General features: G+C 35.5%; 6 protein-coding genes across 13 annotated transcripts in view; 3 read left to right on the top strand and 3 right to left on the bottom strand.

The window, feature by feature from the left end:
• Window positions 1–2,876: 2,876 nt before the first annotated feature.
• LOC115244191 (ATP-dependent RNA helicase DHX30-like) lies at window positions 2,877–7,750 on the bottom strand. The gene is made up of 13 exons (XM_029821644.1): window positions 7,634–7,750; window positions 7,357–7,468; window positions 7,185–7,262; window positions 7,023–7,095; window positions 6,333–6,718; window positions 6,044–6,243; window positions 4,929–5,948; window positions 4,421–4,762; window positions 4,059–4,303; window positions 3,713–3,932; window positions 3,443–3,632; window positions 3,272–3,345; window positions 2,877–3,142 (listed from the first exon to the last, which is right to left on the bottom strand). Exons 1-13 carry the CDS (start codon window positions 7,681–7,683, stop codon window positions 2,935–2,937), a joined length of 3,198 nt encoding a protein of 1,065 aa, XP_029677504.1. The 5' UTR covers window positions 7,684–7,750; the 3' UTR covers window positions 2,877–2,934.
• A 917-nt stretch (window positions 7,751–8,667) lies between these two features.
• On the top strand, window positions 8,668–11,161 carry LOC115244243 (FAD-linked sulfhydryl oxidase ALR). Of its 3 annotated transcripts, XR_003885338.1 has the most exons (4): window positions 8,668–9,079; window positions 9,297–9,590; window positions 10,212–10,288; window positions 10,429–10,481. XR_003885338.1 is itself a non-coding variant. In XM_029821752.1 (3 exons), exons 1-3 carry the CDS (start codon window positions 8,996–8,998, stop codon window positions 10,221–10,223), a joined length of 390 nt encoding a protein of 129 aa, XP_029677612.1. In that variant the 5' UTR covers window positions 8,668–8,995; the 3' UTR covers window positions 10,224–11,161. The 3 variants fall into 3 exon arrangements, 2 of the variants coding, with proteins under 2 accessions (XP_029677612.1, XP_029677611.1); XM_029821752.1 differs by having other exon boundaries at window positions 10,212–11,161; XM_029821751.1 differs by lacking the exons at window positions 10,212–10,288; window positions 10,429–10,481 and having other exon boundaries at window positions 9,297–10,192.
• On the bottom strand, window positions 10,245–12,718 carry LOC115244237 (transmembrane protein 145-like). Its single transcript, XM_029821716.1, has 4 exons — window positions 12,428–12,718; window positions 11,335–11,758; window positions 10,667–11,256; window positions 10,245–10,543 (listed from the first exon to the last, which is right to left on the bottom strand). Exons 1-4 carry the CDS (start codon window positions 12,572–12,574, stop codon window positions 10,274–10,276), a joined length of 1,431 nt encoding a protein of 476 aa, XP_029677576.1. The 5' UTR covers window positions 12,575–12,718; the 3' UTR covers window positions 10,245–10,273.
• Window positions 12,719–13,669: 951 nt separating this feature from the next.
• LOC115244241 (ribosomal RNA-processing protein 7 homolog A) lies at window positions 13,670–15,185 on the top strand. Its single transcript, XM_029821749.1, has 4 exons — window positions 13,670–14,096; window positions 14,195–14,527; window positions 14,619–14,915; window positions 14,998–15,185. Exons 1-4 carry the CDS (start codon window positions 14,057–14,059, stop codon window positions 15,081–15,083), a joined length of 756 nt encoding a protein of 251 aa, XP_029677609.1. The 5' UTR covers window positions 13,670–14,056; the 3' UTR covers window positions 15,084–15,185.
• LOC115244240 (uncharacterized protein C7orf26 homolog) lies at window positions 15,072–16,763 on the bottom strand. Of its 3 annotated transcripts, none has more exons than XM_029821745.1 (4): window positions 16,551–16,763; window positions 15,755–16,376; window positions 15,373–15,674; window positions 15,072–15,296 (listed from the first exon to the last, which is right to left on the bottom strand). In XM_029821745.1, the coding sequence occupies exons 1-4, from the start codon at window positions 16,627–16,629 to the stop codon at window positions 15,208–15,210; spliced, it is 1,092 nt and encodes a 363-aa protein (XP_029677605.1). In that variant the 5' UTR covers window positions 16,630–16,763; the 3' UTR covers window positions 15,072–15,207. The 3 variants fall into 3 exon arrangements, with proteins under 3 accessions (XP_029677605.1, XP_029677608.1, XP_029677607.1); XM_029821748.1 differs by having other exon boundaries at window positions 15,755–16,360; window positions 16,551–16,688; XM_029821747.1 differs by having other exon boundaries at window positions 15,165–15,293.
• Window positions 16,764–16,935: 172 nt separating this feature from the next.
• LOC115244238 (retinoic acid receptor RXR) overlaps window positions 16,936–22,774 on the top strand; it is a 99,059-nt gene continuing 93,220 nt past the window's right edge. For 2 of the 4 annotated variants that reach the window (XM_029821741.1, XM_029821725.1), the window contains exon 1: window positions 16,945–17,269. Coding sequence is in view for 1 of the 4 variants with exons in the window: in XM_029821744.1 (XP_029677604.1) it covers window positions 17,251–17,269 (19 nt within the window). In the remaining 3 variants the exon portion in view is untranslated. Of the gene's footprint in view, window positions 17,270–22,774 lie in introns of all 4 variants that reach the window. The other 2 variants (XM_029821744.1, XM_029821736.1) reach the window with 2 other exon arrangements.

Here is a 22,774-nt window from a genome sequence, read left to right as displayed (position 1 = left end):
CGTAAATATTAAGACAATTTCTCATCAATATTCTCTATAGTCTCTATAGTTTCTGTTTTTAGCCTATTTTTTATTAATACTACATTTACGTCATGGATGTAACATATTATTTTTAGAGCATAAATAGAAATCAAAAACTTTTGCCATCATATAGTAGATAGAATATCCAATATTGAATTTAATATTAATAGAATAACAAAATGCATTCGCGTTATTAAACTTTTAAATTTTAGTATATCGAAAAATGTGTGTGTCACGTAAATTTTGAATTTGCAGAAAGTTTCTATGGCCAGTATAGAGAAATTAACTTACAAATTAATTATAAAATAGATAATTTATAATAGTTTTATAATAGTATTATGATACACAATAGAAAGCGCTATGCGCTTAAAAGAGTTCATCAAGCGGGTAATTAATACGTTCTTGTTGCTCATTTCACAGGACTAAGAATTGAGACTCTTCTGTGTGTGCGCTTTTATTTTTTATATTAATATATCTTTAAGTAAATTATACACGAAAGCCCAAGATATCTTTATCAAGCAACACGTACATACGACGTACACATACGTCCAGTGTCTAGTTGTTAATTTAATTTATTAAAGAAAAATTTAATGAAATATCACATAAAAAAAACTTTAGGAGTTTACAATATATATAATATAGTATAACTAATTATATTCGTAAAATAATTTCTTTAATGATACACATATATATTACATATTTATTTTTATTTATTATGTTTTATTGATTATATATATAGTGTATTAGGCAAGATATGTGGAATGAATTCAGGGTGATAACGTTTTTATCATACACAATGATAAGAACGTGTTTAGTTATGTATTTTTTTTTTAAACGGACTGCAATTCTTGCTATCGAAATTATCACAGTTATAGTAATCGAAAATCGATATGCTAGACGCATTATCGGCCGGAAGTGCAATATTAGTCCGTAATGAAGAAAAAAACTGCACAAATCATAAATTAAGTAAGTAAGTATTTCACACGGATACACTGATACGATAGAATAGAATTATTCTGAAGTAAAATGAATATTCACAAGATATGTAAAGATATATCTTCTACAAGAGTAATGATAGCACAAAAATTAAATAATTAGTTAATAAAACATAGTTTTTTATTATAAATATATTTTGAATAAACATTATATTTTTTCGTGATATGTTTTGAGAAAAAGATTTGTTCTTTCGAAAATGATAATATAGAAGAATAAGCAATGTAAATAAGCAAAGAGCAATGATATCTTGCCAAAAAGGTATTAATATCGTATATATATTTTCCAGATAATACACATTATTGTTAATTGCTATGACAATTATTGTTATTTCCGCTCTCTTTCTCTATCAAAACTGTTATTATTACAGTTTTTAGGAAATGTTTACAATATGACTGATATTTTATCGTCTCTTTATTGATGAACAGCCAATACACAGATGAAAAGAAAATCATGTGTAACACTATACAGGAACTCTATTTTATACAACATAATTTATTAATTTAACACACACATACACACATTGGCTTCGGGAGACGAAATATGTTGTCTTTTTATTACAAAATAACTCGAAGCGAATGTGTTAAAATTTCGTACTTTTCTTTCGTTGACAAACCTTGTATTTAAATATAGATTTGTCGTTAATATTTAAAATAATTTTACATAAATTAAAAACAATATTTTTTTTTGCGGATTTAGATATTTTTGTTTGTAATTTTTAATAATTATTATTTATTAATTTTTTATAAAGCTTACATAGGTATTCGAGAACCGAGTTCTGTACACTATTCAAATACTCACGAGCGATCGTAATGTAGCATAAAAGAGATTTCATGGGAACAAATTTTGATAATTGTTCGAGCATTTTGGCGTGGGTAAGCTGGTGTCGGTAGGTTTCGGGTGCGTTAAAAAAAGCGCTTCGCACAAAATAAAATATGTATTATCAAAGAGACATTCGAGAAAGCTACGTATTTAATTAATGAATATCAAACAATGTGTGTCCCGATTTTTTATCGCGTTATATGATTATATTGTTGAATATCTCATACTATTTAATTGAAACGACATTGTTATCCTAGTTACAAAAATCATCACACATTGTGATTGTACATATATATGTTTGTAACAAATTCTTAATATTTATAATAAAAATTGTTAATGGGAACAAAATGCAGAATGTCTAATTAAATATACATAATTACGTATTTGTTAAAATGTGTAAAAATGTTTTCTTCATATTCTTCCTATGAAAAATACATATATGTTATCTTTGTTTTACAATCATTATTCTTGGAATGTTAATGTCATCTTTTGCCTGATCATATTCTTCTGATTCTTACAAAACCTTAACAATCTCTAGCCTAGAGATACAAACCTTCTTATACATATTACATATTGTATTCAGACTTATATACATGTAACAAACGAGAGATACCCAAACTATCTTAAGTCTAGGAGTCACCAAGTCTCTTGAAGGTATAAGTACTCTTTTACTTCTCTTTTACTTTATTTTCTTACTATCTATACTTGCCATTTGACCACGTTACAGTGAAAGAGTGAGTAAAGAAACCAAATATATCACATATGTTGAAACCTCTTTAATTATACATGTATGTGTTGGGATCGACAACTTTAATTATGCAATTTATATATAAATGTATAAGAATGAAATTTTTAATTAAATTAAATTTGAAGCAAAAGAATCCAGCATAATTTTTTTAGCAATTGGTTATCTAATATATGCTATTTATATTTTATATTTTTGTAAATATTACTGTTTCTAATATAATTTTATACATATGTATAACAAGAATACATAATGATAAGTTAAAATAACTCTATATCAATAAAGATAGCGTTACTTGAAACTTCCGAATTATTATTATTATTATTATATACAATGTATCATATTATATACATTTAAGCTGTAGAGATTTTTTCATCTACATCTTCTATGGACTTAGACGACACATGCAGAATTTCTGAAAGAGTTTCGAGTAAATCATCTTTGTACTCAAATATTTGCTTTGAATTAAGATCATTGTATTCAACAACTCCTTGCTTCTCCAATGAGTATTGTACTAATGACCACATAATATTTCTAAATTTTAGGAGCGCATTCGCAGTTCTAGAAGAAAATAAATACAAGATATAATAAGAATTTTAGAAAAGAATAAAAAATTTAAACGAATTGAGATACACACACAATACATATATACTAAAGAAAAAAAATATAGATATACATATAAATACTCACTCGTTGTCACAAGAAAATCTTAAAGTATATCGTGGATTAATCTTAATTACAATTTCTATTCTGCCATCATTTTGCTGAAATCCAAAATAAATTATAAATCGTGTATTATTAATTATACACACACACGCGCGCGCGCACATATAGCATTTAATTGTACAATTATTTAATTACCTTGTAACATCGAGCTTCTCCCTGACTAAAAAGTAATATTGACAGAGGTGATATCATGCTTGTTTCACGAACCACTGTACCACGTCTCATTTCGCAATGCGCACCATTAAAATACGTCAGATAAGAAGACGGCCAAACTTTTCGCTTATAATTAACACTTTCTCCCGAAATAACAGCTATAGCACGACCCCTGTAGAAATAAAGTTGCAAGTGAGATTACTACAACTCGCTTTTTCAATTTAAATCTGCAGTTACATAGAATTTGCTTACTGAGTTCGGAGTTCGTTAACGCCCTTTCTCAGGATTCCATTTTTAAATCCCATGTCTTTATGTTCTATCAATTGCTGTGTAGCAGAATATAACAGAGCTCGTACTAGTTCGTCATTATTCTCATATTTATTCATTACATTATCAAAATTATCAAAATATGTTGTATTTTTGTTCAATAAACGGCTTTGAATCAGCTGTTGAATAAACGTATTTCGTATCTCTGCAAAATTGTGATTTTAGGCAGTTTAAAACAGATTCATCGATATATAAATTAAAATATTGAATTGTATAGACTCAAACAGCAATCATTAAATAGAAAGTTGTAATTTATGGAACTATTACTTACGACTTAACACTTCCATTCTGTTCTGCCGAAGTCTCATTTGTTTACAGAATCTTAGTATTAAATGTGAACTCGTGTTATAGTGTTTGAACCATTGCTTATATATCCATGCCAATGCAATATGGTCACTGGATGGATGGTACAATTTTTTATTTTCCCTGATTTCGGATTTGTGATCCAGTACACCATAAAAGATATTATTTTCACCGGAGAATGCACTAGCTATTGTTACAATAGGATGTATGCAGCTATTGTAAAACAAGAATTACTCACCATTAATATAGAAAACTAACATAGAAAGATAATGTGACTCTGACACACAGTGACCACACACACACAAAGAATATATTAGTATTTAAACTTACTTAAAAATGGAGGAATATACCAACGCTTTACTAAATTTAGGATGCATCGGGAATAACGCCATTCGTTTACCCAATGCTGTAAGATTCTCCTCGTCATCCAAAACTCCGAGATCTATTAAATTCCTTACCGCCTTCTGTATTGAAACTGGACTAGGCGGTTCCAACAAGCCACTCAGAAATTTATCCGCCTTTTCGTTCGTATACGTTTTAGTGTCGAGAACTACTTTTTCCAGAGGATTGCACAACACTTGCGGCAGTGGATGCGGTTCTAATTTTGTATATTCTGCTTTTGTAATTATATGATAACTTTCACCAGGTTTAACTCGCCCGGCTCTTCCTTTTCTGCATCAAAAAAAAATTATTATTTTGATATAAATCATATTTTAAAAATGTTATTTTTTATATAGATAAAAACTTCAATTATAAAGACACATTTATGTTTCTTCATTCAGATATGCAAATAATGCAATTTTATTACAGTGTATATTTACTTATTCTTTATAATTACCTCTGATGAATGTTTGCTTGCGAAACCCAGCGATTGCTTATACACAGTAAATCTTTATCATTATCCCATCGCGATTCCTTTCGTATAGCAGAATCTATAACGTAAACCACGTCACTAACGGTGATGCCAGTTTCAGCAATGTCTGTAGCCAAAATAATCTTCCGTGTGTCCGCGGATGTATGTTCGAAAATCTTGCGCTGCGCGCTGTGCGATACTTTGGAATGGATCGGCAAGATCAGTTGTTTTTCCTTTTCAAGCGGTAAAGACTCTAACATATTCTGCACTTGTGTAATTTCATTCCATCCAGGTAAGAAGCACAAAATAGCACCAGGTGATTTATTTTCAGAAATCCATTTTATAACCTGTACTACTTTCTCGTAATCAACTGAGAGCCTTTCATTTTCGTCATTCTTATGACGATAATAACCATACTGCCGATATTTTCGGATATTTGGTAGACTTTCGATATCCTCTAGGAAATGCATTTTTACAGGATATAGTCTACCGGGTACTTTAACAGCAGGACAATTGAAGTATTGTTGAAACATGTGCGCGTTTATAGTCGCCGACATAATCAGGACTTTTAAATTAGGATTTTTTTTTAGGGCTCTCTTGAGTAGAATCATTAGCATGTCAGTATCGATGTGACGTTCGTGCGCCTCGTCCAAAATAACATGCGAACATCCTTCTAAACCGGGATTGCTCTGCAATTTTTTCAGCAGTATACCTGTAGTGCAAAAGAGTATCCCACCGAGTTCCCTTGGTAGTACTTGTTCCAATCTCACTTGAAAACCCACAACATCTCCCACTCCTTCTCCTCTTTCATGTGCAATACGATCCGCAAGAGAAATCGCCGAGATTCTACGTGGTTGCGATACTAATATATTACAATCAGTAGCATTCCCACTCCATGCAAAATTATCCATAATAAACTGAGGAACTTGAGTAGTTTTGCCGCAACCAGTGTCGCCTTCTATCAGTAAAACCTGATTGTTTTCTAACTTAGAGAGAATTTCATCTCTAAAATAAATAATAAAATAAATAATCTTAGAAATTATACATATCAAATATTGTACATGCACATAAATATAAAATAAATTATGTATTTGCTATACCTAAATTCGATTATTGGTAGATTAACAGCTTCATCGGTACGTCTTTCAAATAATCTATGTCTCAATATTTTATTGCGATCATGAGTATCTGTGTAATTTGCTTCTCCAAGAATTGGATGATGGTGAGACATATTCTGATGTAATAGATTGTATGTAACATTATTGGAGGCATTTTCCCATGTTGTCATGTCCCGTATTTTCTGAATATTACATAATATTAAAATTCTCAAATATTACACAAATTATAGTGATTAATTCATACATTAAAAATTGTAATAAAGAATGTTACCGTTTCATAAGTTTCGATCAAGTCTGTCATCTTGTGCAAAAGTTCAGAGGTAAGACTTAAATCAACAGATTTTAATTGCATTTTCCTCATATCCGTCTTATCATAGATGATAGGTTTACCATTTTTCAATTTGCCATTCATTTCTAGCCATTGTAAACACTTGAAAGCTGCATTCTTAAAAGCTACTCCTTTGGTTTTACTAATACTTTTAAAAGACATAGGTTCTGGCCATTTGACGTCCAAAGTACTTTCCCATAATTTAGATTTCTTTACAGTTATTCCCACAACACGTGAAGTTAGTGCTGTTTTGTCATTAAATTCATGACTGATTATTGTGTAAATGGAAGTTAGAGAAGATTTTGGATCTGGATACAACCGTTCCAATCCTAAAATTTTCAATCATTTCATTAAACAAATTAAGTTAGCAAACATATATATAGCTATAAATAAATTATATAAGATATATATTTCTATAAATCTACTTTTCAAGTTTTATCCACATATTCCACAAAAATATCATATACTTGAAATAATATATGCTTTTACTAGCAAAATATAATTCTACATTGTTCATATCATTTAAACTACAAATGCTCTGCTTTTATAATTTAATTTTTATTTATATATATGTATATATTAGATTCTAGAGAGAATTATTTTATTTTAAACATAAAAATTCTTTATACATACTTTTTAAGGATTCCTTATTACATTTTTGATGTCCAAGTTTATCATAATTTTCTTCTAATTTATCGTAAGTTTGCTGCAAATTCAAATTTTTGCACCTCAACAAATTTTGTTACCTTTAATATATAATAAAAATCCTACTATAATGGATTATATATTGCTTACCTTTTTCTCTTCCAATTTAATATTTGAATGTGAATTGTTTGTATTTGCTACATCTTCATATTTTGTAAAGTCGTTTATCTAGAATATTAAAACATTCAAACAAGTAATTTTTTTCTTATTTAAAAATATTATCTTTAGAACTACTTGTACAAAGTTATGTCTTTAAATGTACCTTAGATAAAACGTCTTTATCCTTCACAGAAATACAGTACTGTACTGCACTATGAACATGTGAGTCTTTAATCACATCCTTATATAAATACGATACACGACAATGCTTAAGCCTATATAACAAAATAATAATCATTGTCCAAAAATTTATATTTACACATAAAGATTATTAATCCAGTTTAGTTACTAATTAAGAATGCTAATAAATTAATAATGTTGATGAATAAAGCTGAATATTGTAGTCTAAAATAACTATATACAGTCATTGTATTACATACCATTTATATGCTGATCTTTGTCCGGCAAGTATTAAAAACGTTCCTGACATTTCGTTTGTTATACTGTATATATATATATATATATATATATATATAATTTATATAATTTTATGAAAATCATATCATCGCATTCAAATTTTCAAGTCAAATAATGTTAAAACTAATATTTTCAATATTCTTGAAAATATATACAATTAAATTTATATAATTTTATACATGTATTAAACTCGCGATTTTTTCTGAAAAAGAAAATTATATATTTTAGATCTGTATTCAATGTTGGGGCAAATTGTGTTTAATTTAAGAAAAATAACGTGAAAAGTTAAGGATTCATGTTTCGATTGTCGAATAAATTTTCAATTCACGTGGTCGCAAAGTTTGTGTTTTAGGTTAAACACGAACACATTTATCTCCCGCGATAAAAATTAATGGAACGATTTCGAACGTTTAGGACAGCATTTATGGGTTACAAAGAAATACCATAAAAGTATTTTTATTCACATAAAGTAACTGACATGCATTATTTAAAAAAAGAAAAACTACCGGTTTTATACACAGTATTCTAACTTGACGGTTGAATGATATTCTTGTAACTTGTAACAAAAGTTGTGTGAAATATACAATGTGATGCGTGAGCAAGCGATCTGATTTTAGCGCCAATGGCAAGAAATTTATCAGTCGTAAAAATCCAAGGGTTACATATTCACTGTTGGAACAACAGAGAAACAATATCTATAAATAAAATTTTATATACGAGATATATATATATATATGTATTATTTATTGTATTCTTTTTTTATTAATAACTATAATAACATTCTTATTGATGAAATATTTTTGCGCATCACCCTGTAGAATCTTAGGTTGGGATTGTGTTAGATCAGATTAGGGTAGGTTAGATTACATCAGTGGCCGCGTTCAGCAGAGAAAGCGCTCAGTTATCGTCTTGTTAACACTCGACGTTGATTCGTTGGTTCTAAAAGTAAGAACCAATCATATTCAATTGCTACTAACAAGCGGTTTTCTCTGCTGCACCTGAACGCGGCCAGTGATGACGGATGACGGCAGCGCATCACTGGATTACATCATGGAATGGAGTGGCCCACAGCCGCTGTAAGAGCGGCAGCCGTATCAAATTTTTAGTATTACAAAGACATGCTTTTAACTGTCATAAATCCGTTTCATTTTGACTACATTATGAATAATTTTACCGAATATGTACAAGGATTAAAAAAACCTTCGATGCCAATCTTATAACTGTAAGAGAGAAAAGAGAGGTTATGCTGCGTATGAGAGCTACGTTAACCTGTTTACGGTGACATATTGAGGATCTTTACGTACATGCATATAAAGTGCTAGAAAATGTCAAATGAAAAGCCGTGTCGTGCTTGTCAGGATTTTAAGACCTGGACGAAACGTGAGAAAGAAGCCTACGACTCGAAAAAGGTGAACCAACAATTCGTAAAATAATTTGTTAATATTCATTCATGCTTAATAATCTGATTTTGTGTCATCAGATTCTATGTAAAAATTTCTACTCTTATTTTTTTTAGATATTTTATATTTTTTATTATTTTGTAAGAATTGCGTTATATGATTATAATCATTTTATAATGCCATTATAATCGTGTCATGATGTAATTATGATTTAAAAAATTGACAGAAAAAACAAGACCAAACTCCAGTTACCAGTAATAGTACTCGAGACAATTGCCCTTTAGATAAAGATGAATTAGGTTCAAAGTCTTGGGCCTTTTTACACAGTATGGCTGCATATTATCCCGATAAACCAAATGAAAAACAGAAGACTGAAATGAAGAACTTCTTTCATATATTTTCCAAATTTTATCCTTGCAACATATGTGCGGATGATCTGCAGGAACAATTAAAACGCACACCGCCAGAGACTGGTTCGCAGGAAAAATTGAGTCAATGGCTATGCAGAATCCATAACGAGGTAAATAAGAAACTTGGAAAACCAGAATTTGATTGTAAATTAGTGAATCAAAGGTGGAGAGATGGCTGGCTGGATGGCTCTTGTGATTGATAATAAGTAACAATAGTAATTTTCAAATGTACAATGGGACCTGAATATAAATACGGATTATTGTATAGATAATTATTATCTTTTTACATATTCAACACAATCTATTAGCCTTAGATTCAATTACATAATATGCACATATAAAAAATGTAAAAAATGAAAATTGGTAACAATACATGTTCTTTTCCAAAAAATTTTCAAGTCCATCTTTTTTCCTGAAAAGATGTGATAAACCGTTTTTCATTGTATTAAAATAAGAAAGTATCTGAAATTGCATCATGTACTTTATTATAAATATCTTTGTGACAAGATAAGATAAAAGTCTTATATACAGATTTGAAATTGTTTATATGGAAATCTTAGCCAATATAGTGGCAAAAAAATCAGTATTGTTATTAACAGTATTCGATTATCTAGATTAGGATATCCATTTTGATAGGATTCAATGCAAAAATGCGTACATTACCGCACATCATTGCACTATGTATGGTAAAAAAATATACTGATATCACAAAAATTGCTTTTCTTCGATAGCCACTGCAATAAGAGTGCGTTCTGCCAATGGTGGCGCTTTCCTATCTACTATTTTTTTTCCATCATGATTGATTAAGGTAAGCCGGTGTTCGTGTGATAGTAAATGCCGTGACTGCAGTTTGAGAACCAGGCTCATAACTGTGATCTTGTCCATGACCACCTATGGGCACAACTTGGAATGTCCTAATGTGGAATGGAAAACGCTTATTGTTCACAGATGGTCGCGTTACATATAAAAACGTTATGTGACCCAAGAAGACAATGCAAAGGGAACTTCCTTTAGCGACACTCTCTCTCACCCATTGATCCACAAATAAAGTGATGGTCAATATCTATAGACAAAGAAATACATTACATATTTTTATAAAATATAAAATATTTTGTTCAGATAGGACACACGCACACAAGTGTTTAGAAATTACTTGATTAAAATAAAACTTGATGTATGAATATACCGTTAGGGGATGACAGAGGAACCATGTTGATCCCAACATAATCAGCGAAAAGTAGAAATGAAGCTTTGTGTTCAGCTTCCTGATGGTCTTGAAACAACGAGTGACAAACACGAACCAGGCGATCAATTTCAATGCTATTAATCCGTAGCCTGGTGGCGATTCGTAAATATACAGCACCAGTCCGGGATCGAATATTTCAGACTGACATATGTACAGCGACATTTGACAAATGGCAGTAATACTGGTAAACAGTATGAGCCATCGGACTTGGGATGACGTGAGGACACTCTTGGTAATCGTGTAGCCGAGTGCAAGTAGCAACATAAGCACCGTGTACAGAGTCTCGGAGCACGCTTCCGAGAGCTGGCCCAACAAATGAGCCTTCTCGGCTGGCACTCCTCTCAGACCGAGATTGACATAACTGTAAATCTCGCACAACAAGCCCAATAACTGACACAACACGGAAATTATAAACAGTTTGTAGGATATATGCAGCAGTCTCCTGGAGCGTAGTTGCAGCGCTACGTAGAAACTAAGCGTAGTGACTATCACGTAGATACAAGCGGTCGTTATCAGCAGCGGCAGTATGTCTGCAAACGAAAGAACGGGCACGATTAAGGAACGCTATTCCGAGTCTCGTCGACTGTCGTGAAAGTCAAATTACTTGCAGAATTCATCCGCGGAGAAGTGTTCCTTCCAGAATGTGCCGATCGGCGCGTTAGTCAACGATATCCAGTACGTGACGTTCAAGCCTGTCTTGGAAGAGCAGTCGGCTAAAGCTACGAACCACCATCTCGGCCGTGCCGAGATGAATTTCCTCTGACTGTCGCATCGAACTATACCGTCGTCGCTTTCCAAGCATCCCGACAAATGTAACGACGTGTTCAAGGGTATTATTTGACCGTAATCGATATTAAGGATACTCTCCTTTTCTCGACACGTCTTGTTGGAAGGATAGACGGTGGGCCATTGATGAGGTCCATCATAGTAGAGTAACAGATTCAAATCGCGTTCCTCACCTCCTAATTGAAAATGATATCGGAAAGTACCGCGTTCCGTTAGAAAACAGAATCTCGCAACGAATGCCCAATTCTGAAAATATGTCATTTCTATTATCTATCGTATGCCATAAATTTTTAATCGTTAAAGCTTATTTTATTAAAAAACAATAACAGCGTATAAATGGTTTTTGCATCAGTCAATATTATTGCCTATACAATATTAATCATACAGTAACAATAATTATAAAAATAATTTTTATATTGTTTCTCTCACTGCATTTAAAGATCTTTTTGTGATACATAGTAAAATGTGTGCATATAAAATATATAAATTATAGAGTTTTGTGTGATTTGCTCTGCTTTTGATTTTCAACACAATATTCCCCAAACTGTATCATAAAAAAAATACGATTAAATATTCGGTGATTAATTTTCGCGTATTTTATATTAAATCGCATAAAAATCTAATTAATATTTATTCAATCTTCTTTCAGTTGCAACTGATTGATGATTCTCTTTGCGCGCGCTAGTATCGACCATCTTACGGTACGTTCGGAAACAGCACCCGAGCATCGTTCTATCTTTGTTCAACTTTTAATAAATAATAAAGATAGAACGACACTCGTGTGCATACGGGTGATGTTTCCGAACGCAGCCTTAAAGCTGCTTCCCTAGGGGGATAGATGGAAGTTTATTCACGTTATAAAATCGCGCGTTCTCCGCTTGTAATTCAATTTCTGTTATTAATATACGCATTTACCTCGCGTGTCACCAAATTGCCACGGAGTATCTTGGCATCGACGTGTTGTCGCAGCAACGGCAGATGCGCGATCGAGAAGAGTAACAGTAAAAAGGCCAGTTTCGAATTTCGTGTGTGCGACCCTCGTGCGACAATTCCTCCGCACATAACTACCGTGATCGTTACGGACGCGCACTGTCAGCGGTCGGGCAAGCACCTTGATCAATATTTCTCGGTGCCACACGACTTGTATAACGAGCATCGATTTGATTGTTTGCGCAAAAACAAGCCAGCGTTCGCAAAATTGTTATCACGTAAAAAGAGCGCGTTTGAAATTTTATATGCTTTTTTTTTTTTTTTTTTTAGTTTTGTACCTTTCCTATTTTTCTTTAATCTTTCTATTCTCTCTCCTTTTCTATTTCTAATATATTTAAATATATATCTCTATTACTTTAATTCAGCAAAATGCAATTGGAATAATAGAATCCTCTAAAAAAATCTTGGGCTTGCTTGTATGTTAATCCTCTTTTATTCCATCGCAGTTTTTACATGTGAAATGAAATAGATATTGATTCGAATTCTGATGCAAGGAAAAGGAAGCAAGTAAAGGGTAAAATAGAAGCAAGATAGCAAAATGCAGTTAAAGCAAAAGAGCGAGAAATTTTTGGATCAACAAGCAAGAGTTACATATACTTGCGCTTTTAAATCGATTACGCGCGCTAAATGACTCGAATGTCCTTGACATTTGTGTCACTTGCATGTATTATGCATGTGCAATGCGTCATTTTCTCGCCAGTTTGAATTGATTATTTGCGATGCGGCGAGGAAAAATAACAATTCATTTGTCGTAATATAGTGTCATATTATATTGATCTTTTTAGAGAAAGAAAATATATTTTTTAAATAAGCATTACATATGTGACTTATCATTTATATATTTTTAAATAAAACCGATTTAAAAATTTCTCTCTCTCTCTCTCTCTCTCTCTCTCTCTTATATAAGAAATTTAGCAGTTTTACATGAATAAAGTAACGGCGAACAACATGCAAGCAAAGGAGAAATTAAATTTAAAATATTTCTCGACTATTTTAGAACGGACAGATGTTATTTTTATTTGGAAAGGTTTGACTGTATTACTCTTTAAAAGTAATTATAGTTATTAAAAAAATATATTTTAATAAGATGTAAAATAAATTAGTAGTAAGATGTATGTGTATGGCTAAATTTCAAAAGTTAATTTTTTTACATATTTCTCTCCCGCGAAATTCTCTATTCTCAATTTTCCCTTATCTTTCATTGTTTACCATTATTCTAAGAACACATGCGTAGAATGTCTGAAACCTGAAACATGAGATAGATATATATATTTAAATGTTGCAGAGAAAGAGAGGAAAAACAAAAAGAGTGCAAGAAGTTCAGCTACAAAGAACCTCTCGAAATCTCTCGAATCGATATTTATGTCCCCCATGTGTCTGTATAACCTTATTTGTTTTCATTCTACTAGAAGCGTTTAGAGTATATAAGTTTATTACCAAAATATAGATAGACTAATATAAAAGAAATGATAAATAAAAACTCGGTAAATGCTTAGTTGGATGCACTCGCTTTAAATTTTGATAAAAATATATTGTAAGAGAGAAAATCCAAACATGAAAACTATTAATACACAAAATACAAAAGGTTTTAAAAGTAAGTTATATCATTTATATATATAGAGAGAAAACTTTTTTCTTTTGGTATATATGTATATTGGATTATATTCAAAATAAACTTATTTTGTATTATAGCATTCTGGATTCGCTTCGATGCAGACAGTTCGGATAAGCATCAGCTGTTTTTTAAGGAACACTCTGTAAGAAATCAAGAACCTGAATATCCCAGGAACCAAACTCTCTTTGTATTAAATGTACCACCGTATGCAACCACTGACTGTTTGAAACATGCATTTACTAAGCTTTGTGGAGATGTAAATTTAATTACATTTTCGAAAGCAAAAGGATTCAAAACTGCATATATTGTTTTTAAAGAAGAATCTTCCTTGGATAAGGCGATGGAACTGTCAGAAGACTGCGTCATCACATTGAATAATGATGAAAATAAATGCCTTACAGGATTAAAAAGTAAGTTGTATTTTATTTTATATTGTAATCGTAATTTTACATCTCTTAAGTTATATCTCTTCTAATTATTTCTTTAATTTTTTTCAAACAGGATGGTGCAAAGAATACAATGATTCTTTGTGCGACGAGGAAATAACAAAAAAAGAAATTGAGGAATATTTAACTTTGTATGATAAGCAGGTAGAGGATCGCATTGCGAAAGAACAGATTGCAGAAGAGGAAGATGATGGCTGGGTAACCATAGCAGCTGGAAAGAAAAGAGGACAATTTGCACCATCTAGGAAAGAATCTACTATTGGCAAGGTGCAACAAAAGGAAGAACAACGCAAGAAAAAGAAACAATTACTTAATTTCTACACTTTCCAAATTCGCGAGGCAAAGAAGCAGAGTAAGTGTAACTTCAAATCACAAGATTTTTGTAATACAAAATTTCTTTTAGAGACATTTAATTTATACGATGCTCCTTTTAGATTTAGCAGAATTACGAAAGAAGTTTGAATTGGATAAGAAGAGACTGCAGGAATTAAAATTAAAGCGGACATTCAAGCCATTTTAGGCTAAAAATTAAATATTATTGTACAGTAGTTAATATAATTAAGTTCAATAAAATCGCATCTTTTTTATGTACAAACAGTAATTATTAAATTATCTGTGAAATAACACATTGTCATTATGGTATCTCAAGCTGCTTTAGTTGCATAAGTTTGTAATGTCCATTCGATTAAAAAATGTTGATACGACAATGGTTGCAAAAGTGCCAATAGTTCTTCTGTAACAAATGTTAGATATATAATATAGCGTTAATATATATTTATTTTTTATATATGTATATAAAAGATATATACGTTTATTTCCATAAATACAGTTCGCAGACATGGCCGCACTGACGGCTTGCGCGAGTCGTTCCATGGCTAAATCACGCGAAGCTGTGTCTATGTTTGCGCGATTTTGCAAGTTCGTCGTCAATAAACGAGTAGTAGACGCCAAATGCTGCGCTGATATCGCGTGTTTGTTGCTACCGCTGTTATTCAGACGCAATACCGAATCCATGAGCAACTGTTGAACCTTTGAATGAAATTTTCGCGTCTCTTGTTGACCCTCCGTATTCTCCGCGGCGTCATGACGCAGAGGACTCAATATGCACCACCTATGATAAAAGAAATAATTTGATGTTAAACGTTTTTATTTATCATTATTATATTGAAAAAATTACAGTACACAAAATACCTAAACAGGCCTGCTATAGGTGTTATCGGTGTCATTGGAATCCCACCAGTGGGCAATGCTGGATTGTCCATTAAGGGAGTCAATAGTAAACTTGGATTCTCATCGATCCATTCGCCTACCAATCTGAGCAGCTCCATAGGCGGATCTTTATCTTCATAAACTTCACCTATCGCTGTTAATAAGTTTGCGGTGAAATGCGGTGCGAGTACAGGTAGTTGTTTCAGCTTATCAATGGATTTTGGTGTAAGTACAAAATAGTCGTTGAGTATATGCCTCGCCAATCCCACACTTTGCAGCGAGGTGGAGCCCAATTGCTGCATCCAGATGCCAGCTGCATTCAGGACTGCTTTGTTTTGCGTGGCAATCGCCAAAGATACCAGATTACCTACAGTCTTATACCTGGGACTGTCTGCTGGGAAAAGCGAAAGAAAGAGAGCGTTGCGTACCGCTGGCGTGCCACCTGGACTTTGGAAGAAGTCGCTCGTAATCTCTATCAGCTGCAATTCTTGTATCGCCATGGTCATGTTACGTTTCTTTCGTTTCTCTATCTCTCCAAACACAAATTCCGATATCAAGTCCATTTGCAGATCGACTTGCTTGCCGGGTCTGCAGCAGAGTATTTCTTGAATAAAAGAAAAAGTAATAATGCGGATATATAACACAGTTATATATTATTTGTAATATTTATTTATTAAATTATTTGTAATATAATTTATTTATAATAGATCTGTACGATTTAGTTACAGTTTCTGTGCACTGATGTTATTATTATCGAGATAACCTATGCTATTCATACCGATTCTGCATAGAGCTTCCCTGGCGCAATAAGGAAAATCCAGCTTTCTGAGAGCCTGCTTGACATCATTCCCGGTCATTATAATGCAAATATAATTGCGAACTATACAAGAAATTATTCAATTTCCAGCGTTCGCTCTCTCTCTCTCGACAGAAAAGAGATATTTATATATACATTCTTACATAGGTATATCATGTGCACATGTACATCGCATGACAGATGACAGATGACAGCGCGAGCGCGTCGCGGGGGCGCGAGTGTAGCGCGACTTCGCCGCTCAGTGGCGCCACCAGCGAGTAGGTTGCGAAGCGCATTATTAGTCAAAACAATCCGCCGAAATCCGCGATCTATTTTTAGGTCGCGCCCACCGGAGCCTACGGTGCAACGGCGTTTTTTTCCCCGCAGGCCCCCGGAGGAAGAATTCGCGCGGCCGGTGCCCTTCCGCGACGCCGTCTCGCAGCCGCGGTAAGAGGTTCAACGACCCCCCTCGCGCCGCGGATCGTGACAGGCCAGGGAGCCGTGCGGTCGAGAGCGCGGCCGGCCATGTTTATACTGTGGTGAGAATTTTCGAGCTGACCGACGTGAGCCAAGAACGGGTCCTCCTCTCCACGTGCCACACGCCCGCCAGTGGCGAGATCCCCCGTTTCAAGCCCCGTCTAGCCCCGGGAGTCTGCAGCGCAGCGTCCCCAGGAGCGCGACGATGGAGTCCTCCGAGAGAGGTAAGTTCGCTCGAGAGGATGCTAAAGTCCCGCGTGAGAAACGGCGACAATATTGTGACTATGACACAAATCGCGCGACGCCTCCCTCGTCGTCGTCGTCGTCGTCGTCGTCGTCGTCGTCGTCGTCGTCGTCGTCGTCGTCGTCGTCGTCGTCGTCGTCGTCGTCGTCGTACGCATCCGCGGTCGAGGCGATTCACCCGAATGTCGTGACGGTGGATGACCGTCGGCGTCGGGGTCGCCGGGAAAATTGCCGCCGCGATCGAATCTATGTCACGCGGCGCGCTTTTGGCACCGACTGTACGCGGAGCGCGTACAGTCTCTCCCGCGTCCCCCGCGCGATCTTTCATATCTCGTTCGCTCGCTCGCTCGCGCTTCCGACGAAGATGGAGAGTACGCGAGATACATTTTGGGGGCATCATCCTGCGGATGATCGCTCGCGGGCACGTGGTGGAAGAAGTCCCAGACGAGGTACCACGATAATACCACCAGGGTGTTCCGAGGCGCGCAATCACCGCGTGCGACCGTAACTGCGTGTCTTTAACCTACATAGGGGAGGAGGGGCCAGGGCAGCGCGCGATGAATCGGAGTCACGATGTCGTCTGACAACGGCGGGCGCGCACACGTGAGGATTATTATCGCCTGACCGAGTACGGCTGGCCTGGCGACCGCGTGCCATGTCGTGCCACGTCGCGACGTGGCGACACCTGCCGACCGCTCGTGCGCGTCCTACCTCAAGCCACCGCGAATTAACCCTCCCGCGTCGTCGTCGTCGCCGTCGTGCAACAACCCTCCCGGTAGCGCCGTCGCCCCGATCCAGCCCTTCGACCGTCAATCGAAACGAGAAAGACTTTTCACTTTTGCCGGAATGAAAAAAATAGATTCCACAACAAAAAGGTTGAAAGTAATATTTTATTATTTGTCATTACACTATGAAATCTTTCCGTATATAGGATAAGGTGCGTCTCAAGATACATCTGATTACAATAAATTCTCTTATTTATTTCATGTGTTGAATGTGACTTACTCATTGTTACGAGCCGAATTATATAGAAAGTTTAATTATCGGAGTACTTTTCGCCAAATGCTTTTACAAAGTATAAGATTCAAAATAAACATCCACATTGTATCGTTAAAAATAAAATTGCTTGGATGAATAAAACTAGCGTTTTGATCGATCAATAAAAAAATAAATATGGAGTCGACTAAACAATTAATATTTTGATGATTTACTTATATTATTCGTGCATTTTTTGCATCGATTGTCGACTCGGCGCATAATTTATTCGAATTTGATGCTTTTGTTGACGCGAATGCGATCGCCAATTAATCGAGCTTTTTTTTTTTGCGAATGGCGGATTCGTATCACTCGAATGGCTCCGCGATTTTAACGGCCATTATTTAGCGCGTCAAATCTGGCATAATATAAAAAATCGCGAGCTGATAAATATTTCGATTTTCGCTAGGGAAAGCGTGATGCAATAAACTCACGAGCAAGTAAAATTGCGGGAGCGCAAAGTTCTAAGTTTGGTCGCGTGCGGTTGTGTGTGCGACCCAACCGCGCCGATCTTTCTGCATTCATTCCGGTCTCCGCGAGATCACGGCCGCGACTCCTCGTTCCTTTTTCTCGCCGCTCTTTTTTTTCCTTTCTTTTTTTTTTTTTGCATACCGTCGCGTCGTCTTTTATATTGCTTTTCTCTCGCTTTTCAAGACGTCGCGCTCGCGAGTACGACAGAGTCCGTCTTTTGAGATAATCTTCGTGCGGTTTATCTTATAGAAAATGATTCTCGCGTGAATTAATACACGCTCAAGTTAATCAGATACGTATATAGGAAAAAAAAGGAAATAACATTCGTGAAAGAATGCTTTGGAATATTCTCTTGGAAATACTTTTTAAAAATATTTTAGAAATTTCTGAAATAAATTCGTCGATATTTGTCCAAGACACCCTATATATTTTTGTCGGTCAGGGAATAACGATGGAGAGGAAAAAAGATTTTCAAAGTTCGGAGAAGAATATCCCGTGGTTGGAGGAAGTACTCATGGCGATGGGAATGACACTATATACATATATTCCGGAGTTAAAACGAGAGATGAGTCGATGGTGGTCGGCATTTCTCAGAAGGAAAAGGGACGAAAAGGGAGCGGAAAAAGCATAGGGCATCGTTGCCGGGTCGTTGCATTTGCGAGTTTTCTGACCTGCCTGCACAGTTAGGATCCGAAAAGAAGAAATACCCCGAAATCTTTTGTCCTGGAATTTTGGCCGCACACGCATCGCAAAGGGCTAACATCGCCCTTTATCCTTCATTTTTAATCCGTGTACTCTCTATCCGCGTGTCGTTGTGTTCTCTTTCGCGAACCTTCTTTCTCTTTTTCTCTTTCTCTCCTCTCCCTCTTGTGGTCTCTTCCTCGTTATATAAGTCCAAGGACGAGCTACACTGCTATGTGTGCTCCTCTATCCTTCTCTTCACCTCTTCTTTCGCTTTTTTTGTCCTTCTTCCATCTCCCTTTCCTTGTCTTTCTCTCTCTCTCTCTCTCTCTCTCTCTCTCTCTCTCTCTCTCTCTTTCTCTTTCGCTCGCTCGCTCGTTTGCTTCCTCTCATTTGCAACGCCGTCCTCCTGCACCATGCACCGCAGGCATCAGCCGATGCCTTATATGCTCTGCTTCTGTTATATTCTTCTAGCTTCTACTTCTCTGCTTCAACATTCAGGGTCTTCTAAAGTGAGTATCGCGCCTTCTTAAAAGAAAGAGGGAGAGAGATAAAGAGCAGTAGGCGAGATGCAAGTCGCAAAATTCTAAAGTGCAACCAAGTTTCTTTGCAGGGCGTTTACCAGTAAAAGTTATTCTAGACTATATATAGGGTGTCCAAGACAAATTGAGGCATGTTTTATTTAGCGAAGTGCTGCCGCGTACTTTTATTTAGAGGTCAAGAAAAAAGAATAATTAATCATTATTTTTTAAAATTATTTAAGGGAAAGAATTTGAATGATTCACCGCGTATGCACAAACTGACTGTGCTTTGCCTGTTATTTGCATGGTTTTCTCCTCTTTTTTTTCGAATTCGATGTTTGAACTTCGACGAACGAGTCAGTTAGCCAGCAAGCTGGCCGAACATCTGCCAGCGTCATCTCGGTTGCGCCAAACTGTAGGTCCTGTGTATGTTTGTACGATGCCTTCCTAGAAGTGATACGTATCGATAACGATCGGAAGAAGGGCTTACTGTAAAGAAACCTCGCGAAAAACACGATGGCATATCATAAAACGCACATTTTCGTTTCTTTATTAATCATTTTGCACGTGAAATCGCGAAGATAGAGATCCGACAAATGGTCAACGTCGTTAATCGTCATTAAAGTGGAAATTCTCAGATACGATACATTGATTCGTAGAAGCACAGTATTAATAATCGCCAATACATCGTTGTATCGAATCGTCGAACGGCCTCCCTCGGTCTTTCCGCTTGGTTTTCCCGTCAATTAACGAGATAGAGTTTCGCGAGCGTAGGTGCAGGCACATATCATAATGCACATTCACTATTTAGATATTCGGCTTGTCGTATCGGCCAGGACATCCTGCAGTTATAAACAGTCGCCGGCTTTACTTGACTAGAAGCGAAATAGTCTCGGAAGCGTGGGCAAGAAATTTCGATGTGACTTGTACAAGTCGATCGTTTCTGCTCTCGCGTATCCAAACGAGAGATGATAATTCGACAGAGTGTCCGTGGAAAAACATGGAAAACCTGGAGTTCTCAAGGACTTCTTTTGTACCTGGAGAAATCAGGGAATTCTCATGGAATTTTATGGGGATTTAGGGAATTTTCTTACATAATTTGCGTAAACACCCTGTTCGATTAATTTATTTGCGGTAATAATTATTTTAACAACGATTAGCGAATTATATATCTCATTACATCTTTCGTCGATTGCATCTTTCGTCGACGGTGGATCGCTCGATCCCGCGATTCAATGGACGATTGGCGCGATGAATCGAAAAAAAAATGTCGATTCATAGATAATACGCGCGACGCATACGCAAGCGAGTTTATTGATCGATCATCGCAGCACGCGATCTGAGAGAGGAGCTCGGTTCCGCTCTGGCGGATCGGTGTAATTATGCAATCGCGTTACGCAATTGCTGCACTGCGCGTTGCATTGCATTGTTGCCAGTTTCTCATGGCGAATGACAGAATGCGCCGACCCAGTGACATTGCTTGCACACCGCGGAACAGGACACACCTATCCCTAACGTTAGCACCCGTTTATGCATCCGAAGGCCGAAGGCGGCGCGAATTATTCACGCATCGCTAGCCATTGCAGTTTTCTTACCGCGTGCGAATATCGCGTTCGCGTTGTCGGAGCTTCCGCGCGATTACCCGGCGATATGGAGATTGATAACGGCACACATAGAACGGCGCTTTTTGCAGCTTCCTTCCATTCGATATGGCGGAAAAAACTCGCCGCTCATTTAAAGACCCAGTCTACTCTAACACTATGAAAAATTGATGATTTTTAGGAATTTTTTCTTTAAAAAAATATTAGAAATTGACCTTTTCGGTGTTTTATTGATGTTTAAATAATATGTCAGTATTTGCAAATCTTGGATATTTATTTATCGTGTACTGTTTAAACATCAGTAAAACATATGTAAAACGTCAAAAATATCAATTTTTATTTAATGTTCTTTAAATTTTATTTAACATTCTTTAAAAATTTAGTTTTATTTAATATTCTTCAAAAAAATCCTAAAAATCATCAATTTTTCATAGTGCTAAATAGATTGGTTACTTATATTCCTTCATGCATTTCCGAGTGGAGAGGTATCCTATTTTGCACGTACACACCGCAAAACCCTTATATTAAGCAAATATATAATTATTATGGCCGGTAAAACAGGACGGTCCGGCATCCTCTTAATATGGAAATAGGAAATAATTCGATTATTGACACATTGACAGAGCTTTTTTTTGGGCCTGCCGTGCTGACCTGTGAGAAAGTGAACTTCCCTTTAGGCACTCACGCGTTTAACGACCGTGAAATAATTGTCCCTGACACAGTAATTTGAAATAGTTGACGATAAATAACCGATAGGTAAATGACAAAAAGAAATTAATCTCTTATTGTCGGCGGGCGTGAGCTGAATTGCTTTTTGTTCAGCACACCCTGTAGAATCGATTCGACTACCGCTTGAAATTGCATATCGCGCGATTCTGCGTTACAATGGGGAATAATTCACGGCAATGGAACGCAAGATATATTTTTTTCAATGTTTATAAACCGCGCATGTATTGTGAATATGCGGCCATCTCACAACGCGCGCTAACTCGTACTAATACTTTTCGCTCCAAAATGGAATCGGATTAAAAGAGATATTTCCAATGATTAATGCGAAATTCACGGACATAAATTCGAATCGATTAATGTTTTATGCGTGAACGAACAGTTATTTAGAAAATAGGTTATTGCTTGTTTTTGTTCCCCTGCTTATCGATGCTAGACCATTAACGACGCT

Source organism: Formica exsecta, unplaced genomic scaffold (genome assembly GCF_003651465.1).
Source record: "Formica exsecta isolate Colony F162 unplaced genomic scaffold, ASM365146v1 scaffold80, whole genome shotgun sequence".
In the NCBI taxonomy this organism is placed as follows: Eukaryota; Metazoa; Arthropoda; class Insecta; order Hymenoptera; family Formicidae; genus Formica; species Formica exsecta.
This window is presented reverse-complemented; position numbering and strand designations above follow the sequence as displayed.